At 41.2% G+C, this 22,478-nt stretch overlaps 1 protein-coding gene across 2 annotated transcripts in view; it reads left to right on the top strand.

The window, feature by feature from the left end:
* Positions 1-22,478, top strand: part of CACNA1I (calcium voltage-gated channel subunit alpha1 I) — a 721,300-nt gene that overhangs the window by 413,270 nt on the left and 285,552 nt on the right. For both annotated transcript variants that reach the window (XM_056524026.1, XM_056524025.1), the window contains exon 5: positions 4,633-4,730. In XM_056524026.1, coding sequence (XP_056380001.1) covers positions 4,633-4,730 — 98 coding nt within the window. The remainder of the gene's footprint in view (positions 1-4,632; positions 4,731-22,478) is intronic.

Here is a 22,478-nt window from a genome sequence, read left to right as displayed (position 1 = left end):
CAGAGGGGACTTCACAGATCTGTACTAGGACCTATTTTGTTTAATAAGGACCAGGGGTTTTTCCGTTTTTTGCGCTTTCAATTTTGCACCATAAAAATCCATATGATGGCTTATTTTTTGCGCCACCAATTCTTCTCTGTAATTTTTCATCAGTAATTTTTCCCAAAAATGTAAAATGAAGCGGAAAAAAAATTATTGTGTGACAAAATTGAAGAAAAAACACAATTTAGTAAATTTTTGGGGCTTCTGTTTCTAAGTAGTAAATTTTCCCGGTAAAAAGGACACCTTATCTTTATTCTGTAGGTCCATACGGTTAAAATGATACCCTACTTATATAGGTTTGATTTTGTCGTACTTCTGGAAAAAATCATAACTACATGCAGGAAATTTTTAAATTGTCATCTTCTGACCCCTATAACTTTTTTATTTTTGAGCGTACAGAGCAGTATGAGGGCTCATTTTTTGCGCTGTGATCTGAAGATTTTAGCGGTACCATTTTTGTATTGATCTGACTTTTTGATTGCTTTTTATACATTCTTTCATTATATAAAAGGTGACCAAAAATGCGCTATTTTAGACTGTGGAATTTTTTTGCACACACGCCATTGACCGTGCGGTCGATACCACATATGTTTATTTCTATTTACACTGGGTTTTTTTTTATGGGAAAAGGCGGGTGATTCAAACTTTTATTAACCCCTTAAGGACGCAGGACGTAAATGTACGTCCTGGTGAGGTGGTACTTAACGCACCAGGACGTACATTTACGTCCTGTGCATAACCGCCAGGGACCCGCCAGGGACTCGCAGGCGTCCGCCATTAACCCCTCAGGTGCCGGGATCAATACAGATCCCGACATCTGCGGCAGTTCGCGATTTAAATGAACGATCGGATCGCCCGCAGCGCTGCTGCGGGGATCCGATCATTCATAACGCCGGACGGAGGTCCCCTCTCCTTCCTCCTTCCGGCTCCCGGCGTCTCCTGCTCTGGTCTGTGATCGAGCAGACCAGAGCAGGAGATGACCGATAATACTGATCTGTTCTATGTCCTATACAAGATTTGTAACAGGGTTGATTTTCCTGGAGGGACACGCCAAATGGAAAAGGATTTAGCAATGGTCAGAACTCTGGCACCTAAAATGTTTCTAAATAAGTGCAAGATAATGTATCTGGGGCATCAAAACCCAAGGACAGAATATCGAATATGTGATCTAACCTCAGTATCTGAGGAAAGGGATTTAGGGGTAATTATTTCAGTAGACTGAATAATAGGCAGACAATTATAATAGAGCAGCAGGCAGGCAGATTCCTTGGGTGTATAGGGAGATGTATTAGCAGTAGATAGAGAAGTGCTCATGGGTTTATAGTAGGGCTGCACGATATATCGCAAAAGAAATCGAATCGTGATTTTTGCCCCCCAGGAAAACCTGTTATTATCTGCTCGGGCCGGCTCCCGTGTGCTGCTGCAGGCTGGGACCGGCCAGAGCAGCTAAAAACTAATTTAAATACTAAAAGTCAGTGTTTCCCAACCAGGGTGGATCCAGTTGTTGCCAAACTACAACTCCCAACATGTCCGGACCTGCAAACGCTGTCCGGACATGCTGGTAGTTGTAGTTTCACAACAGCTGAAGGCACCATGGTAGAAAAACACTGAGCTAAGTAAAAGGGCGCAAGGAGAAAAAAAAAAAAAAAAACTTATGCTCACCTACTCCTGGTCCCTGCAGATGCCGTTTCCCTCTGTGCGGTCCCGTGTCTCCTCTTTACTGTACAAGTAGTAGGACCTTTCCATTTTCAGCCAATCACTGGCCGCAGCGGTGTCATGTGTCAAGCCAGTAATTGGCTGATGGGGAAAGGTCTTTTTCGGCAGAACACACTGGGTTTCCTGGATCCAGTGGGAGATTTGAAAACCGCCTGGGAAACCCAGTGTATTGCTGCAGTACAAAATGTGACAGGGGGGGGGGGGGGGAATGTGACAAAGGGGGGGGGGGGGGAGAATGTGACAGGGGGGAAATCTGACAGGGGGAATGTGACAGGTGGGGGAGATGTGATATGAGGGGGGGGGGGGGAGAATGTGGCAGTAGTTTTATATTACAGGGGAAAGGTTTCTGCAGTAATATCCGGAAGTATTACTTTACTGATATCCTTCATATAAGATAGGGCCAGGGACTATTCATAGCATAGAAAAATATTGGATGGGCTGAATGGGTCTTATCTGCCGGTACATTCTATGTTTCTATGTTTTTATGTAGTAAGAATATAAATAAAACAATATTTAAACAAGATAAGACCACTCTTACCATTTCAACAAAAGGTTTTGGCTTTTGTTAAATGGGTACTCCGCCCCTAGACATCTTATCCCCTATCCAAAGGATAGGTGATAAAATGTCAGATCACCGCGGTCCCGCTGCTGGGGAGCCCCGGGACCCCCGCTGCGGCACCGCACTATCATTACAGCGCAGAGCGAGTTCGGGGCCGGAGCATCTTTACGTCACGGCTCCGCCCCCTCGTGACGTCATGGCCTGCCCCTTTCAATACAAGTCTATCGGAGGGGGCTTGGTGGTCGTCACGCCCCCTGCCATAGACTTGCATTAAGGGGACATGCCATGATGTCATGCTGCTCCGTCCCCTGTATCGCCCGTCATTACGCACAGAGCGAACTTGCTCTGTCCTGTAATGATAGCGTGGTGCCGCAGCGGGGATCCCGGGGCTGACATCTTAGCCCCTATCCAAAGGAGTACCCCTTTAAGTAGTCTGGATGTTTATTATAGGATGATAAAAATTACTCATAAATTATAATATTCAAACCAATGTTCTATTTGGATGGACTTTTTAAATACAGTACTGTAAATGAAAAATAAAAAATAAAAAACACTCAAATGTCAGAGCCGCCCGGACTACTGTTGTGGAGAAAAGTGGCCATTTTTTAGAAGAAAGAATAACTATCCTACCAATTTGCCCAATGACATGTCTGGAGACATCACCACAGACACAATAAATGGTACAAATAAAAGAACACTTGAATACAAAAAGGTACAATTTTCGTAGCGTCTGTAATCATGCTTGGACATTCTGATATAAAGTTCTTTTTAGATAAACACATATGGGAGCTGAAGTTGGACATTTTGAATAATAGAATGCAACACAAAGCACTGAACAGACAAGACTTAAAAGGTTAGGGATGTGCAAACTGTGGATGACAGATATAGATCAGTCTGTCCACTCTAAAAGTGCATCTGATCTTTGTAGTTTGTAGGGCTGTACTATCTACAAGTTGACTGTCTGCTGAATAGGCCCAGCAACCAGCTGACAAATGAGAAAATGCTTGTTTGTCAGCTGATCACATATTTAAACTGCTTTAAAAAAGATAATAAAAAAACAAACTTTGTGTGTCAGCTGCACATTTCCTTTTACTACGGTAGATATGTAGCCAGAAAACATTGTTTTTTTAGTAGCTTAAAAGATGCTATCAGCTGACGAACTAAGGTTTGCTCATAGTTTGCTAATTCGTCACTGTGTGGCATTGCCAGCCCAGTTTTCAGCAGGTGGGAGCGCCAATCAAATTAGCTGCTACGAAGGTGCTCACACTTCCCAGTGACAGGATATTTAAACAAGCAGCTCACTAGCAGAGTTGTTTGTGACCCCCCTATGTTTTTTTATCCTGATCAGCATGTCTGTGTCCTGACCTCTGCCTGTTCCCTGAGGTTTCTCACTGTTTGTTGATGTTGTACCACACTACTCTCATGGTTTGACCCTTGCCTGTCCTGAAATCACTTTTGGTTCTGATTTTGTACTGTGCTGCCCTCTTGGATTTTGACTTTCTGGCTTGTACCTGGTTAACACTTTGCCTGCTGATTTTATACTGTTTTACATATTTTGCTAATTGATGACCTTATCTGTCTGTCTGACTTTCCTTGATGCCCTGTGCCCCATTGCCTAGTTGGGCTACCTTTTAGAGTGGATCATCCAAGTATGTAGGGACAGTGGTTAAAGGTAAGCTCAGATCTGTACAGCTCCCTACCTGACATGACAATAGGTGTCTATATCATAAATATTTATACCTTATCCATAGGATAGGTGATAAGTTAGGGGTCCACATGCTATTACCTTCTGTGATCTCGAGAACAGGACCCCCGTTTGGGGGTTCATTGTAATACATATGTACTGCAGTGAACTGTATCAAGTGATCACAAAGTGAAATGCCTTTGTGGAACTTAAAAGTATATTAAATAATTAAATGTGAAAAAAAATAAATACAAATACAAAATAATTCCCTATATTTAAAAGTTATGGTTAAATAAAGAGTGCCATTAAAGAAGTATTCCCAAGTTTTTTTCCCCAATCCACATAATAGGGGATAAAAAGCTGACTGATATGGTTCCAACCACTGGGACCCCCACCGATCTCAAGAACAGAGAACAATTGCCACCCCATTGGGCCTATAAAAAAACAAACCCCCTATGGCTCTGTTTATGGAAGAATAAAACAAATATGGCCCCTAGAAGTAAGGAGGGAAAAGGAAAATCTTGGAATAAATGTTACTGCTACCATTTTTGCCATGTAATCTAAAATACTAATAGTTGTGGTAAAATCTTTTCTTATATTTACCTGTATGTGTGTTTTCTATTACTTGCAGGATGGTGGAGTACTCCTTGGATCTCCAGAACATTAATTTATCTGCTATTCGTACTGTGCGGGTCCTCAGACCTCTGAAGGCCATCAACAGAGTGCCCAGTAAGTGTCTTTTTCTGCTCTAGGTATGGTATCCTGTGCCCCTTCAGTTGCTAAAAAATACAGCTCCCAACATATTCTACCACTTTTCTTTCTTGGGGCATGTTGGGAATTGTAGGCTAACAACTGCAAAGTCATAAATTCCCTTGTCTGTTCTTCTCAGATATCTCTGACCTTTTCATTTGTTCTTGCTGTGGGTGAGAGGTTGGTGGAATATGGGGTTGTGTTATCTGTGTCTGGGACCCTCTTTAGCTCTGTGTCTGCTTACTGACCTACTATTTTTAATCATAATTTTAAAACTTCATTTTATAATTACTTTTTATACCTTTTTATAACTCTTTTTGACTAGACTACTGTATGTGTATTAACTAAGCCCTACAGACCAAGAGCTAAGGGGGTCCACTACATGTTCCGCCCCTCTATCTGTTTTATTGTACTGTCTGTCTGTCCATACTGTACTTCTTCTCTCAGGGCCAATTCCGCCTTTAGTTCTCCATCCCATCGCCTGTCTTTCTCCGGCCAATCAGCGGCTTGCCTTTGTTACTAAGCCCCGCCCATTCCATGCGTCCTCGTCCAATTGTGTCACGTAAGTGCTTGATTCTTTTATGTACCTTAATGTTCTTCTTGGCTGGTTGTTTTCGCAGCTTCAAAACATTGTGCTCTCCATTTAGGGAATCTGTCATCTGTATCACCCACCCTAACCTATGGCTATAGGCTTGTACTGTGGGTAACGCTAATGACAACGCTATTTACCAATTTACCACGTGCCTCCATTGCTCCGTTATTTTAGTTTTCTAATTGATAAAAAAAAATCTAGGCAATACACTTCCTTATAGCTGGTCACAGAAATGTATAAAATAATAAAACTCACAGACAACACTTTTTTGTATCTACAATTTAATACTTTGTCAGGTCCTTAATCCTTTGGTGTTATATACATGACTTATTAAGGTTTTGTACCAACAGCCTAGGTGAGTGCGCACATGATGCACCAACCGAGATCGGCACATATAGCGGATTTTCATTTTTTTTTTTTCTTATTTTACTCAGTTTAGAAGTCAATCAAGCAGGACAGTTGCATTGCCCAAAGCCTAAACCTGCGACCTTCTCATTTGTAGCATATGAACAGGAGGCTTGAAGCCTGGATAATTTTATGAGAAAGCAATAGCTACCATATGTAGTAACATGTTCCTTTACACGTGTTTGTTGATCTTTAACAAAAACTTTAACTCATCAGACCCCTTAACCACTTTTCACAGGATAGGAGATAAGTGTCTGATTGCGGAGGATTCGACCATTGGAACCCCCCGTGATCCCCTGTACGGGGCCTGGTCTACTTACCTGTCCTTGGCATGCTCTGGCCCTCACCTTACTGGACGAGCCTAAGTGACGGCCCATTCTCTTCCTGTGGAAGATATCGATGTGGGTGGTGAATGGCTGAATGGGCCGTTACTTGTGCTCATCCAGGAAGGTGGAGGCTAGAGCACACCAAGAACAGGTAAGTAGATGGGATAGAGGATAAGTGTCCGATAAGCTTAATTAATATCTTATACAAACATTCATTGAAGAGATGTATTAGTGTTTTCAGATGTTTTTTGAGGCAGCGTTGTATGGGCAAATGAGCTTTTTAAAAACACCACCTTTTCTGGTGGGGAGCTAATTTGCATACTTTTTTTCTTTGGACCATTTCCTAAAAATAAGTCTCCATACCCCACTGAGTCTCTTCGCATTAAGAAAGTAGAATACTCAAACACTGTGGAGTGCAGTATCCTCTTCACAACAGATTTAAAGTAACAGGACAAGCCAGGAATAAGGCAGCATTTGTCCGAAATTGTAGCAGCACCAAGCCATGGTGATCGGCCAGAAACCACAGTATGAACACACTAAGAACTTGTGTGCAAGAAGGCATCAGGTGTACATAGTAGATATTATGCTCAAGGCAGTGGTATGACACTTCTTCTACATAAGGGGTTCACCAATGAGGCTTGAAAGCCAAGATCTGCATGGATCAATACTGACTAGCAAGATGTCATTGGATGTATGCTGATATGCTTTTTTTTTTACCGTCACATGACTAATTCAGAGTGTGTCTGCCAGAAGTATAGGGGTGTATAGGGGTATTAGGAAGTATAGGGGTGTTAGTCATTTGGAAGGAAACCAAATGGATAATCACTTAATAAATGAAATGTAATTAACCCTTTTAAGGTTTGTCTAGGGATAAAAAAAATCTATATGAAAAAAAAAAACATACTCATACTTGCCTACCCAGAGCCCTCGATACTTCCACTACCTATTTGTCATGGCTACTTTCTGGTATCTCTAAAATGTGCCGCCCACTCGGCGGGACATTTCTGTGGCCATTGATTGGTTGAAAGGGGCAGTTCCTGAAAGGGCGAGGCAGCACCAGAAACAAGACACTAGTGGTCACAAGTGGGGCCTGGTAGAGTTGGTGCAGTAGCTGCGGGGGCTAGGGTAGATGAGTATAGCTGCTATTCTTGCTTTTACAATGATTTTTTCCATGCTCGGACAACCCCTGCAGGTCTACGCATATTTCAAACAATTTTCATTATATATCACACAGAAAGAGAAACAGGACTCCCCAGCACCACCACAATCTTACAATCATTGGTTACACTAAACACCAATTCAGGCAGAAAGAAAATCTCCACTGATTCTGATCAACTTGCATGGTGCTTCAAATATAAGCATAAAATGTATCCACTTCGGTATAAGTAAAAGAATGGAGCACTCCCCATGTCGGTAGTCTTCAGACTGCTTTGTCTTTAATGTTATGTGCAAATTGACTTAGTATAGAGGTTTGTGCAGGGGAGAAGTGAAACAGATTAAGCATGGGTGTTCACAAAGGCGAACATTTTTTGAGGTCTTGTGGTGCTTCGGGAGGCCTGTGACGAGCCTGATGAAGCGTTGCAAGGCATAAAACAACTGTCTCCTTTGTGAACGCGCCCCCCCCCCCCCAACCTCATCTGTTTTACTATATACAAATTTTCAGCATATTTGCTGGATATAAAACTGCTTTGCAATTGCTGGTGTTGGAAAGACTCTCCGGTAATGTTAAAGCAGGCGGCAGGTAGACTGTAAAAGGTTCTTCCATTTCTGATTCAGTTGGGTCAAGATAAATAATTCAATTAACTCTTATAGTTACCTGATCACTTGCAATGCTGTAGAGGCTTTTATATCTTGGACTTAATAGTTACAGACTTAACACAGTCTATAACAAAGGTATTAGAGCTGCTCTCATGGTAGGTAAGGTGGGGGTGTTGGGACGTTCACAAGGGAGACTGTTGTTTCACGTCTTTCACATCTGTTACAGGCCTGACGAAGCACCGCAAAGCGTGAAACAACTGTCTACCTTGTGAATGCACCCCACCACCCCTGCACTCCCCACCCCCCGCCTCATCTGTTTTAATGTATACAGATTTTCGGCATCTTTGCTGGATATAAAACTGCTTTGCAATTGCTGCTGGTGGTGTTGGAAAGACTCTCCGCTAATGTTGAAGCAGGCGGCAGGTAGACTGTCAAAGGTTCTTCCATTTCTGATTTAGTTTTAAAAAGTTCAATTAACTTGTAGAGTTACCTGATCACCTGCAATGCTGTCGAGGCTTTTATATCTTGGACTTAATGGTTACAGATTTAATGCAGTCTATTACAGAGGTATTAGAGCTGCTCTCGTGGCGGTGATGACGGCACTCCAGTCACTAGAGGATGATCAGCAGACAATGGAGCTCTAATGAGACCTGCACATGTCTCCCGGCACATGATTACATCCTATGTGACACTGCCGAAATCTGTTAAATAACCTGAGAGAATGATTGTTTAGACCTTTCAGTCAGGAAAAAATTAGAAATACAAAGCCTTATCCCAGGAGATGAGGAGCTCTTCAGCTGCCATTAAGAAGGCTTTGGCATGGCATGCCCTAATTTAACCTACACTTTTGTCTAGTTTTGCATCTCTTCCCTTTGCATTAAACTTTTGATCTTCTCGGGAACTGTCAGGCTTCAGTTGTGTTTTGCATGCAGAATCACATACTGTAGTCCCAATAGGATAATTCCAGACCATATATCCCAAATAGGTTCCCATATCTACGAGCCAGCAACAGCTCTTGCTCTGTGTTACATGAATGGCCGCCATTAGTTCCTCATGCAGTGGTCACTACTGGGGAAATGTTTGGTTGGCGGCTGGAAAAATCAACAACTTGCTTCCATGAAGGTAAGGTCATACGTGCAGTATTTTGCTGCATATTTTCTGCAGGTTATTTTGCTAGCCAATTAACTTTAATTGGTAGGAAAAGACGTAGCAGCAAATATGCAGCAAAATACGGCATGTGTGACCCTACCCTTATAAAGGGGGTTGTTTCGAGTGAGGCAATTGCTTTAAAGTCAATGAAGTCTATTTCTATCTGTTCAACAAAGGGCTTAGAAACATATCACTGGCACTTGGCCCCGGAGGCAGAATCCCATTGATGCTACTGTACATTGTGCTAGTGCAATATCATGGCTACTGGGAATATTTCACACCAAAATTCTCAGTGTGTCTTTTTTAATATTTACTGTTAAATTCTTAATTCATTTAGCATTTATTCAATGTAGGGAATCTCTTTGATAAGCTTTTATTTGTAACAGTTGTGTCTTAAAGGGTTTTATTCAGGATTGGAGAAACAAGGATAATTTCTTCTAAAATAAAAAAACAAAAACAACAGTGCCACTTTTCAGAGTGTGTGTGATATTGCAGCTCAGTTCCATCAAGGGGTACTCCAGTGGAAAACAATTTTTTTAATCAACTGGTGTCAGAAAGTTAAACAGATTTGTAAATTACTACTATTAAAAAATCTTTATCCTTCCAGTAGTTATTAGCTGCCATATACTACAGAGAAAGTTCTTTTGTTTTTGGATTTCTTTTTTTTTTCTTCTGTCCACGGTGCTCTCTGCTGACACCTCTGTCCATTTCAGGAACTGTCCAAAGCCGGAGCAAATCCCTATAGCAAACCTGTCCTACTCTGGACAGTTCCTGATACGGACAGAAGTGTCAGCAGAGAGCACTGTGGACAGAAAAAAAAATCCAAAAAAGAAAATAATTTTCTCTGTAGAAGAAAGCAGCTAATAAGTACTGGACGGATAAAGATTTTTAAATAGAAATAATTTACAAATCTGTTTAACTTTCTGGCACCAGTTGATTAAATTTATTTTTTTCCCCACTGGAGTACCCCGTTAAAGTGAATGGAGCCAAGTTGTAACCCTTGATAACCCCTTTAAGAGTACATTCACAAGTACAGGATCCTACGTACATTTGATGCACAGGATTTGTAACTGCAGATTAGAAGCTGCGCTCAGTCATTTAGTTTACATTGAAATCTGCAACAGAAAATCCTGTGTATCAAATCCTGCGCATCCAATCTGCATACGTGTGAAAGTTCTCCAGTGGTAAACATTTTTTTTTTTAAATCAACTGGGGCCAAATAGTTAAACAGATTTGTTTAATGCAAAATCATGTAAGGAGCCTTGGCCCCGCCTTCTCCCTGCTGCCTGGGCTCCTTACATGACACTCCGATTAGCCTATCACCGGCCGAGGCAGGACTTTGCTGTGGCAATGCTGACTGCAGTGTGACGATCCGTGCACATGGAAGGAGGAAGAAGACCAGGACTGGAGGACCAAAGACCGATAGCGGCACAACGAGGGAACGGAGGAAGGTGAGTTAAGGTTTGTAATTTTTTTTTGCAGCCCGGGCACAAAAGAATAAAGAAAACCAGTGCTGGGGTACTCCTTTAATCCCTCCAGTACTCATCAGCTGCTATATGCTGCAGAGGAAGTTGTGTAGTTCTTTCCAGTCTGACCACAGTGCACTCTGCTGACACCTCTGTCCATGTCTGGAACTGTCCAGAGCAGTAGCAAATCTTCATAGCAAACCTCTCCTGCTCTGGACAGTTCCTGACATGGACAGAGATGTCAGCAGAGAGTACTGTCGTCAGACAGAAAAGAACTATACAACTTCCTCTGCAGCAGACAGCAGCTGATAAGTACTGGAAGGATTAACATTTTTATATAGAAGTAATTTACAAATCTTTTTTACTTTCTGGCACCAATCGATTAGAAAAAAAACAGTTTTCCACCCGAGTACCCCTTTAACACAGCCTCTTATTGAGAAAAAGTGATATTTGCCTTGATCTCATATGATTCACATTCACATGTGTCACGTTTTTGGATACAATTTCTTAAAACAAATTCAGTTGCAAAGAATTTTCAACTAGTTTAAGAAGTATTGTACTCTGAATTTGCAGCATGCCTCATCTGTAAAACAAATGAAAATAATAATCTAGTGGCGCATATTATTTTTCATTTAGAACCAGACTCCTTTTCACTGAAATACAATATGACCCTTCCTTGATCTAATGGCTAACATTTAATAAGAATAATATTTGATATGTGGGGCAGATTTACTTATTTTGTCTAATATTTTGGTTTCATTAAGACTAGACTGACTTTGCTCAGTATTTTTAGCCAAAAACAGGAGTCTATCTTAAAAGCAGAAAAAGGTAAAAATCTTTCTTTTAATAAACTTACCTTGTCTGGCTTCAGCGCTGTCTCCGAGGTGGAAGCGCAGGGCCAGTCAGCCGCAGCACCAGAGCTCACACCTCCTGGTGGTGGGAGATTTAAACTGCTTAGCTTTTCAGTCCCATCAGCAGCATTCCTGACCCTTGCTATGCCTGCGCACCTGACCTGACCTTTTGCGACCTGAACACTGCTGGTGACCTGACTCGGCCTTTGCCTCCTGATTTTGTCCTATAATCCCCTATATGTTTTTACTCCTTGTCATGCTTTAGATTAACCCCTTGTCTTCTGACTTGGCACCTATTTTGCTTGTGTGTTGCTGACCTGGGCAGTCTGACTTTCCTGATGTCCTGTGCACTTATTGGGGGAGATTTATCAAAACCTGTGCAGAGGAAGAGTGGTGCAGTTGCCCATAGCAACCAATCAGATTGCTTCTTTCATTTTCCACAGGCCTCTTTAGAGGCCTGTGGAAAATGAAAGAAGCAATCTGATTGGTTGCTATGGGCAACTTCACCACTCTTCCTCTGCACAGGTTTTGAGAAATCTCCCCCATTGAGTATAGGGACTGTCCCCAATTGGGGAGAGGGGGGGGGGGTCACTGTTTAGTACAGATTGTGTAAGTAAGTAGGGACAGTGTTTTTGGACAAGTTCAGGTTTAATCTGTTTTGACAAATTTCTATGATAGCTTTGCTTCGTGTAAGTTCCGACAAATTTGCACATCTATAAATATTGTTGTCTGCAATTGGTACATAATTGTTGAAATTAAATTACTACCTGGAATTTTTTGTATATGTAAAATTTGAAAAATAATAATAATAATAATAAAAAGAAATAAAAAAATAATATATATACATATATATATATATATATATATATATATATATATATATGTATATATATATATATATATATATATATATATATATATATATATATATATTGTTGTTTAACTTTAAGCCCCTTTGTGGTTGGCTTACTTTATGTCAAAATAATAAGAGAAAAAAGGCCACACTTACTGATTAAATGTTATTGATACAAGAGCAGGCTAGGCTCCTGTTCCCATTATGATGCAGCCACAAAGCTATATAAGGGGAGGTCGCACTGGTGCAAAATACTGATGAACAACCACACACACGCCTACTATTCATGAGGGGGGTAGTTGCCCAGTAGTAAAATTACACACAGATAAGGCATATACAGGTGTGTCAATGACATGATAACGTGTAGTGCACCAAGCTAGCAGACAACCTATTAGTGACGCCCATACTATTCAATCAGGCGGATTGCCCAACATCTCTTATGTGCACCCCACAAACGCACTGACACTTGGGCTCCCCCAGTATCACAAGGCCAGACCACATCACAAAAAATATATATATACTCATATGATAAACATGAGGTATTAGTTGATATTTTGGTCAAAATACGCAAGTTCGAAACCCAAGTCAAGGGTCCTCAGTCTCTTGCGAGTCCTTACACTAACATCATAGAAAAAAACACAAAAAAAAGGGACATAAATCCCTGCAAAAACTTTGTCAATACTTAGTGCTAAAATGTCACAAGATGTTGTGCAATTTTTGTACCAGATTACTGCCACAAACTACTTTATCAATGTTGGCCAATAGCTCTATGAGACATGAAATGTGAATATTTTCCTTTCTGAATAATTTTCTCATCATATAATGCTATAGGCTTCCATTGGGTTGATTTGTTCTTCCACCTACTTCCACTTGTTCCATGCGGTCATACTTAAAGCGCAACTGTCATGAGTTTTTAGCCCCCCAGACTACTGCAATGTTCTTACAGATGTCCATAACATGAGTGCAACCATACCTTTTATGGGTTTTCCTCCTTCTTTTATAACTTATAAAATACATTTATCCAACAGACAGGCACAGTCGGATAGGCGTGGGTTGGGGTGTGCAAAGCCCCGCCGCCACGCCTATCCTCTCCTTTCAGCACTGGGTTCGTTGTGTAGTAAGACGCAGCGCGTGCGCCCTTCCCTTCCTCTAGTACTGCACCTGCACAGTGAGCGCATAGGCAGCGGGAGCGAACGCTCGCTCTGTCAATGCAGGGCAGTGGCGCGCGCGCACACCAGGAGGGGCGCACAGCGATCCCAGTGCTGATCCGGCGGGGCTTTGCGAACCCAAGCCACGTCTATCCGACTGTGCCTGACTGCTGGATAAATGTATTTTATACATATTGTATTTTATACTCATGTTATGGAGTAATAAGTAATAACATAGTAGTAGTCTGGAGGGCTAAAATCTCATGACAATTGCGCTTTAAAGGTTGCATCTGCAGTGAAGGAGGTTGACCTACACTTCCCAACACAGGATGTAATATCCTCGTTCCTTCAATGTAATCAATTGCTCTGTGAAGGCATACGCTGGGCATGAACTTTCTATATACAGGACGGTGAACATCAGGAATCTTAATTGGGTCTTATACAGAATAATGGACTGGAGTAACGGGAACGTGCATGGATAGAAACGCGCCAGGCAACATCAAGTAGATTTTATACAGAAATGGTTAAAGGGATATTCCAGGATTTTTGGTTCTTTGAATGGAAGCAAAGTTAATCTAGTTACTAATATACTTTTGCTTACCTGTGTTTGGCGAATGGTATCGAATAGTTTTGTCTTTCTTTTCCCTGTAAGTTCATTTTTGTCAGCCTACAAAATGAGTGTTGTCTCGGACCTTTCCCAGCTTGCTGTGCGGCCCGAGATAATACATCACAAGTCTGGTGTTGAAAGGGGGCTTGGCTGCTTCTTCTGTTGTGTGCGAAGCCAGCCCCCTGATGATTTTACCGGCGCAAGTGTGTGTGCATTCATCATCACGCAGATGCAGGGAGCATAGCTGTGCTGTAATAGGTGGGATGATGTGGGGGAGGGAAATAAGTCACCTCCCACCTTGAAACAAAGGATCCTGGGGATTGTAGTCTGAGTGAGGCCACGGAGTCCAGAAGTAGCCAGTTACTAAAAACAAGCCTGATAGGGGACAAAGGACACGGCCATTTATCACCAACACAAGCACAGATCCTTGGTAAGCTTGTCTATTACTGGCTGACACTTAAAGGGGTATTCCACGAAAAAACTTTTTTTTTTTTTTATATCAACTGGCTCCAGAAAGTTAAACAGATTTGTAAATGACTTCTATTAAAAAATCTTAATCCTTTCAATAATTATCAGCTGCTGAAGTTGAGTTGTTGATTTCTGTCTGACAACAGTGCTCTCTGCTGACATCTCTGCATGTCTTGGGAACTGCACAGAGTAGAAGAGGTTTGCTATGGGGATTTGCTTCTAAACTGGGCAGTTTCCGAGACACGTGTCATCAGAGAGCACTTAGACAGAAAATAACAACTCAACTTCAGCAGCTCATAAGTACTGATAGGATTAAGATTTTTTAATAGTAATTTACAAATCTGTTTAACTTTCTGGAGTAAGTTGATATGTAAAAAAAAAGTTTTCTCCTTGATTAACCCTTTAATTACTAAAGTCACCTTATGTTGGATAACTCCATTAAGTATTAAATAAGCACTGCCCAACCAGGGTGCCTCCAGCTGTTGCAAAACTACAACTCCCAGCATCCGGCTGTCCGGGCATGCTGGGAGTTGTAGTTTTGCAACAGCTGGAGACACCCTGGTCTGGAAATACTGTATTAGATGTATAGGCTTGTACAGTCGACTGGTAATATTGTCACTCGTACTCGAGCTTTGTAAAGTCCTTGCACAGTTTCCGAAATTACTTTGCAAATCAGGAATATGTGTGTAGAGAAGAGGAATAGCTCTCAGGCTTCTGTCTACCTGGGATATTGTACAAAATTACACCGCAATACATTTACGCTCTAAAAGAATATACAAACTTACACATTTTATACATTGTTCCTTATGGAATTTTAATCATATTGTACTATTTGTTTTTGGAAATGCTTTTATGAGATTTTGTTAAGCTATCTTAACATGTTACGTAATTTTATCTGCTACGCCCCTTTGTGGGCTGAACTTGGATTGATTTTAGCGCCCCTTTTTTTCTTTTTATAAATGGCGCCTCACTGTATGCACCTTACACTGTATTTTTGCAATTGAAAAAGGGGGAAATTACCCCCGAAACGCGTTTTGCATGTCTGTATCTCAATTTTATGTAATAATAAATGAGATTTTATATTTAAAAGACTGAATCTACATTCCCATCTCTATAAGACAGCGCCATAGCAGACCACTTTTTATTTTTTGCACTATTTCCCTTGGATATTGTACGGCCTTTGAATATTCACTGGCTTCCAGCGCTGTTACAATCTCCGTATCAGTGTTTCTTTTATGTGGACATGACCTTTGCTTAACATGAATCATTTAAAAAATGTTCACACACAAGAGTGGTCTGTGTTTGATTCATTGTCCTGTGTAGACTTAATAGATCTTCCATTGACTATTGCTTCAGAAATATCACAGCATCAGACATGAGAGAAATGCGTCTTCCATCTGATTTCCCTCTATAATCTTTTATGACTGACAGGAAATGCGGTGGGCCTGGGACATGGTTTCGGACCACATTCTGCCTCCACTAATATCACAAAGATGGGAGAAGTTCCAATGTAACATCTAAGATGTCACTAAAGAATAAAACAGACAGAGATCTATGAATACCAAATAAAAAAAGATTGTTTCAACATATGTGAGGAGCCGGAATAAATCTAGGCTGGGCTCTAACTAAGGCCTTGTTCCTAAGGCCGAATTTCTGCAGGAATATTCTGCTTGGAAATTCAATTTGATAGGAAAATTATGAAGAGATTTACTAGAGAAGTAGATTCTACTACTTCTCTAGTAAATCTCTTCATCATTTTCCACACTGTCTCAACCACACGTAACGCTATAGCTAAACATTGGAAATCTACTAACGTACCTATTCACACGTACAGTATTCTGCGTAGATTTGATGCACAGATTTGAAACTGTGTTCAGTCATTTAGTTTACATTGAAATCTGCAGCAGAAAATCCTGCGCATCAAATCTGCACAGAATACTGTACTTGTGACTAGACCCTTAAACAGACATGTGTCAAGGAAAGCTTAAAGGGGTATTCTGGTGGAAAACTTTTTTTTTTTTTTAAATCAACTTGTGCCAGAAAGTTAAACAGATTTGGAAACTACTTCTGTAAAAAAAATCTTAATCCTTCCAGTACTTTTTAGGGGCTGTATACTACAGAGGAAATGCTTTTCTTTTTGGATTTCTCTTCTGTCACAACCACAGTGCTCTCTGCAGACCTCTGCTGTCCATTTTAGGTACTGTCCAGAGCAGCATATATTTGCTATGGGGATTTGCTCCTGCTCTGGACAGTCCCTAAAATGGACAGCAGAGGTCGGCAGAGAGCACTGTGATCGTGACAGAAGATAAATAAAAAAAGAAAAACATTTCCTCTGTAGTATACAGTCGCTAATAAGTACTGGAAGGATTGATATTTTTTAATAGAAGAAATTTACAAATCTGTTTAACTTTCTGGCGCCAGTTGAAAAAAAGTTTTCAATCGGAAGTACCCCTTTAAGATTGGATAAATTAGGAAATACTAAAGTATTAGTAGAACAACATAGGATGTGGGAATACTTTGATAAAGTTGAACATATTAGTGTGAAGTAGACTAATCAAAGTGAGGTTGAGAAATGAGTATTTAGAAGAAGATGAGCCCACAGGAGGAAAGAAGGGCAGTATGGAAAGGCCAGTTCGGTGAGGATAGGTAAAAAATGAAGAAACTTAGAAATCCAGTATTAGGGATGGAAGTTAAAGTTCTAGTTAGAATAGGTAGAGAGAATGGAGTATAATTGTTGAAGAAGGGGGGTTTGGTTGTTTTCTTCAGTGAGTTTTTTATTGTTTTCATTGCTTTATGTTTTTTATGTGTTTTTGTTTTGTTATGTGTATATACTCATATCTCATATCCTTTACATGTTGTGTATGTCAATTGAAAAACCAATAAAGAGAATTAAAAAGAATGAAATTCAATTCTTTCAGCAGAATCCGCTCGGAAATGCATTGCCGTCTAATGCATTGCCAGCATTTCTGAGCGGTCCTAGCCCCAGCCTTTTCTGCCAGCGCCCGCTGTCTGTGGAATGTCTTGCCGGAAATTTTCCAGGTGGACATTCCACCATGTGAACATAGCCTAAGGGGGAAAGTTACTAACTGCTGCGGTTTTGTATGCCATGTTGTATAGCCCTGCCCATTCCATTGGTTCTTAGTAAAGCTAGCAGTGCCATGACAGCCCTTATGCCCGATGCAGAAATGCAGAGGGTGAAATAAATATTGAACAAGTTATGTTTTTTTTTCACAAAATACTGTTTCTTTGGGCTTGATTGCTTTTTAATTACTGATAGTTTTCAGCTGTTGTCTTGGCTTTCTTTGCCTTTTTCCACCTCTCTTCCTTCCTGTGTTCAATACTTTTTCCCTGTGTAATTTTACATTATTGCACCTAACTCAATTTCTGAGCTTATTTGTTTAGGTTTTTTTGTTTGTATGGCTTTCTTGTGATATTACAAACATCTGGTGAAAAATTAATGTCGATAGCATGTTTACAAATATATTTAGTGAGAAAATTGGTGATGTTTTCAACACTTATTTCACCCGCTGTTTAAGCTAGCTAGGAGCTGACCTATATTTCTATTTTGATGTAAAAATTTGCATAAAGGAGGGTGCGCTTCTGGTTTGCCAAATCCATGTGAGTCCTTACCCCATTCCAGTCTCCTTCACGCACCCATGGGACGGATGCATACATGCTCTAAATGCTCAAAATATCACCATCTATACACTAAAATAGCAACATTTGGGCATCTGCGTTGCTTGCACAGTTAAATAAATCTCCCCCATAGTATTTTGGTCAGTATTGTTAGCCACAACCAAAAACCATAATGGAAAGATTCTGCACATTTTACATGTTTTTGGTGAAAAATGGAGACCAAAAGGAAGAACAAATACTGACCAAGTTAAGGCCAAATACTGATCAAGATTCTAAATGTGAACACACCCATAGAGTATATTTACACAGGCATAACCCTCAAGGTTTTTGACACGTCCAGAGCAGTAGTAGACTTGCACTGCTTTAGGATTCCACTGGAATGGTTTTATTGTTTTGAATGGTAGAAAATGGTGTGTGGTAAATCTGGGGAGCTCTATCTCTGTGAGGCAACAATTATATCCAAACCAACCAAAAACGAGATGGCACTCACCAGTGATGTTCACACAATCAGGTCTTTTTATTTAAAGTGGTACTCCTCCCCTACACATCTTATCCCCTATCCAAAGGTTAGGGGATAAGATGTATGATCGCAGGGGTCCCCCCGCTGGGGATCCCCATGATCTTGGCTGTGGCATTACAGACATCCGGTTCACAGAGCGAACTTCGCTCCTTGCCAGATGAATGGCATTGCTGGGCTGAGGCTTGCGAAGTCACAGTCACACTCCGCTTGTGAAATCACGACCACGCCCCCTTAATGCAAGTCTATGGGAGGGGGCGTGACGGTAGTCACGCCCCATCCCATAGACTTGCATTGAGGGGGCGTTCCCGTGATATGATGAGCGGATGTGACCGTGACATCATGAGCCTCCAGCGCTGCATCCGTCATTCTAAGCGAACGCAGGGTGCAGCAGGGAGCATAGCAGAATGAGTAAAGCAGCATACTTGGCCACCTTGGGCTGCCATAGCAGGCCAGATGGGACCATGGGGTCTTTCTTGTGATAGGTACTGGTCCCAGGATGCAGGGTGACTGGCTGATGAGATCCTCATTGAGCACAATAACATATATTCCTTGTCCTCTAGGTGAATGGTCACTATGAGACCATTGAAGATAGCAGAGCCCAAACTAACTATATTGAGCAGCTGCTATCACTGGACAAGGGGACAAAGGACGATTCCTTTATGTTCGGTCCCAGTGGTCAGACTCCCACCAATCTTATAACTTGTAATCTTAGTGTAACCCCATTAATATTTTATGCTAAAAAATAAGGTGCTTAACTCAAGCAGATATATTTTATTTTATTTGTTTATTCATTTATCATATCATAAATTTTCAACGTGAATATCAAACTTCAGTTTGGTTTATAGCAGATAATCTCAGCTTTGTGGCGCTGTGTTTCTTTAAGTAGGAAATATATCATCTGTAGTTATTCTACATGCTAGAGTCGTCTCTGTATAATTTTATAAGTTTTGTAATTGTACCCAATTTTCTCTTGTCCTGATCACATGTCATTCTCACACCTACTGCTTTCCTGTAATTCTCCCAACAATCCACTATTAATTATACCACGTCGGTAGGTCAGGGCCTTTCCCAGCAACGCTGCTCTCACGATGAATGCTCACCTCCCTGTGTCTTATACCTTCACGAAATCATTTTGACTTTAATTAAACCTACACAACGACATCTTATGCTGTGAAGGAATCTGTTAGCTCAACCCTGACCATGTGAAGTGAATCTTCAATATCCTGTTTTATATATATTTAATGAGCTGAATGTAAAGGTATCATCTGGAGTTTCATTGCTTCATCTGCAGCTTAGTCCCAGGAATTAATCACCCTGAAGCTCTTAGTCTCTCTTAACATAGTGCAGCCATCTTGTGGATTGATAGTTTCTTTAACATTTTATGGAAGTCTAACATTTTATCCTTTCCCGCTTATCATGAAAACATATGCCGTATCAACCATTTTCTCCCATTTCAATTAAATACTTTTTCTAAAAGGGATCAGATGAGATTCAAAAAGAGTTTTTTTTTTTTACATTTTTACAAAAACAGTGCTACTTTTGGGTGGTATCTGTCAATGCAACAAAGCCCGGATAGAAGGGTTGAAGGGATTTACTGTAGTAATGCTATACACCCACCCACTGCAGCACAGCCAAGCCCCCTGGAGACCATGTGACTCATGACATATTGTTTCTGGCCACATGGAATGCTGGGAAAGGTCAGAGACAACAGTTAAATAAAAAAAACTTGCACTACAGCTCTTCTGGGTTTGGGTTCTATGCATGAAACGGGACACAGAGGTAATAGAAGTGTATAATACAGTATTATAACTTGGCATCATGGGCTCAGATGCTGAAGAAAAACAATATCCTAAAATACCCCTTTAAGTTAATGAGGCTGGGCAGCTTTACCAAACATGTGGACATGACTGGTGCTGGTTTTGGTAAAAACAAAAAATTAAAACAGAGAACCCCCTTTACGAATGACATGCATGTTATTTAAAGGGGTTTTCTGGACCTCAACTTTTTTGTAGAGTTTGCTGGGGATGCAATAAAATTAAAAAAAAAAGGGACTTAGAGTGACACCATCTGGTCCCACCACTCCCACACCACAAGATGGACTTGTCTCAACAGAAACCGTGATTAACTGTATGACAGTGACTGATGAGAGGAAGTCCATCTCAGAAGCAAGAAGGACAAGATGACGTCACACTAGGAGAAATTGTGGTAATTTTAATGGACACCCAGAAAAATATGTCATGAGAAGTCCATAGTTCTTTATTTAAATAGAGTGATGGTCATGTACAATGGTCCCTCAACATACGATGGTAATTCGTTCCAAACGAGCCATCGTTTGTTGAATCCATCGTATGTTGAGGGATTCGTGCAATGTAAAGTATAGGAAGCTGTACTCACCTGTCCCCGCCGCTCGAGATGGTGTCCCCGGGCCTCCGCTGGGCTCTCTGCTGTCTTCTCCGGTCCTCCGCTGTCTTCTCCGGTCCTCTGCTGTCTTCTCCGGTCCTCTGCTTTCTTCCGCAAGGCCTTACTGGGCCTGCGTAGCGACGTCACTACGCCGCTGCGTACGCCATTCCTATTGATTGACGTGCGCAGAAGCATATTGACGTCATCGGAGAGGGCTGAGAAGACACCGGAAGACCAGCGCTGGACCCGGAGGGCACCCCGGAGCATCGTGGAGGGGTAAGTAATACTTACCGCACCACACGGGGAACATTAAGCTGCTATCCGGCAGCAGCTTAAGCATATGGCACTGCCGGATAGCACTTAATGCGATGGCCCCGACATAAAAAAGCATCGTATGTCGATGCTGACATCGACATGCGATGGCCTGTCGATTTGATCATATGTCGGGGCCATCGTAGGTCGGGGGGTCACTGTATACAGTCATGCACTACTGCTCTGTTCACTGTCTACGGTAATTTGTCCTTATGACCTGTGGATGCATTTTGAATGTTGTTTTTGGCCCAACCCCTTTAAAGGGTACTCCACCACGTTAAAACGTATTCCCTATCCACAGGATCTCTAGAACAGGGCTTTGTCTCTCCCTGCGCATGGAACAGCGTGTCAGCACATGCTCCATGCATCCTCTATGGGAGTGTCGAAGGAAGAGATGGCCCCATAACTTTAAAGGAAAACTGTCATCCTGTTCACCCACACTCAACCCAATACACTGGGTTATAGTGTGGGTGAACAGGATACTGATGCATGGTAAGTGAGTTAGATACATACCTTCAGTCCAGCACACTGCCCCTCCAAATGTCCGCTTCTATCTTCAGTGAATTATGCACTGGAGGTGAGCCCACCGGGTAAATTTGAATATTCATGGCTGCTGGTCATCTGAGCACTTGCGCCTACTAACCCAGTATATTGTATTTAGTGTGGGAGAACAGGATGACCATTTTCTTTTAAAGTAGCGGAGTACCCTGTTAAGGCCCAAAACAGTATGGTGGTTTAGGGAAGATACAATACATCAGTGATTTTGTATGTAGGATTCACCTACACGTAGTCCTACACACATCTAGGAGTGTTTCTAGATATTGACCTGAAGAAAAATCCAGTGTTGTCCCTTCCTTCCTTGCTCTGTACATTACAAAACACATTTTATGTTTTGAAGTTTTAGTTAAGCCTAAAATGACATTTTAGAATATTACATTACATTTTATTAATGTGGTGTTTCTTCCCATAAAAGATAATAGGTTAAACATTATGCTGTAATATTTTCTCATTTGTTTTTATTAAAAGAAGACGTCTTCTTGTGTCTTCTTGTTTGTCCAGATTTTGTCTAAGCAGCGAGGTGGATGTATGTAGTAAAACCAAGAACATACGCACAAAATTCTTTGTACATTTTTATGTGTCCATTTCAATCTTGGTAGAAACTTGGTAGAAACATTTGCGACAATGTGATTCTAAGACAAAGTAGAATATTTATGGATCAACTATAAGTGTCAATAA

Source organism: Hyla sarda, chromosome 6 (assembly GCF_029499605.1).
Source record: "Hyla sarda isolate aHylSar1 chromosome 6, aHylSar1.hap1, whole genome shotgun sequence".
Lineage (NCBI taxonomy): Eukaryota > Metazoa > Chordata > Amphibia > Anura > Hylidae > Hyla > Hyla sarda.
This window is presented reverse-complemented; position numbering and strand designations above follow the sequence as displayed.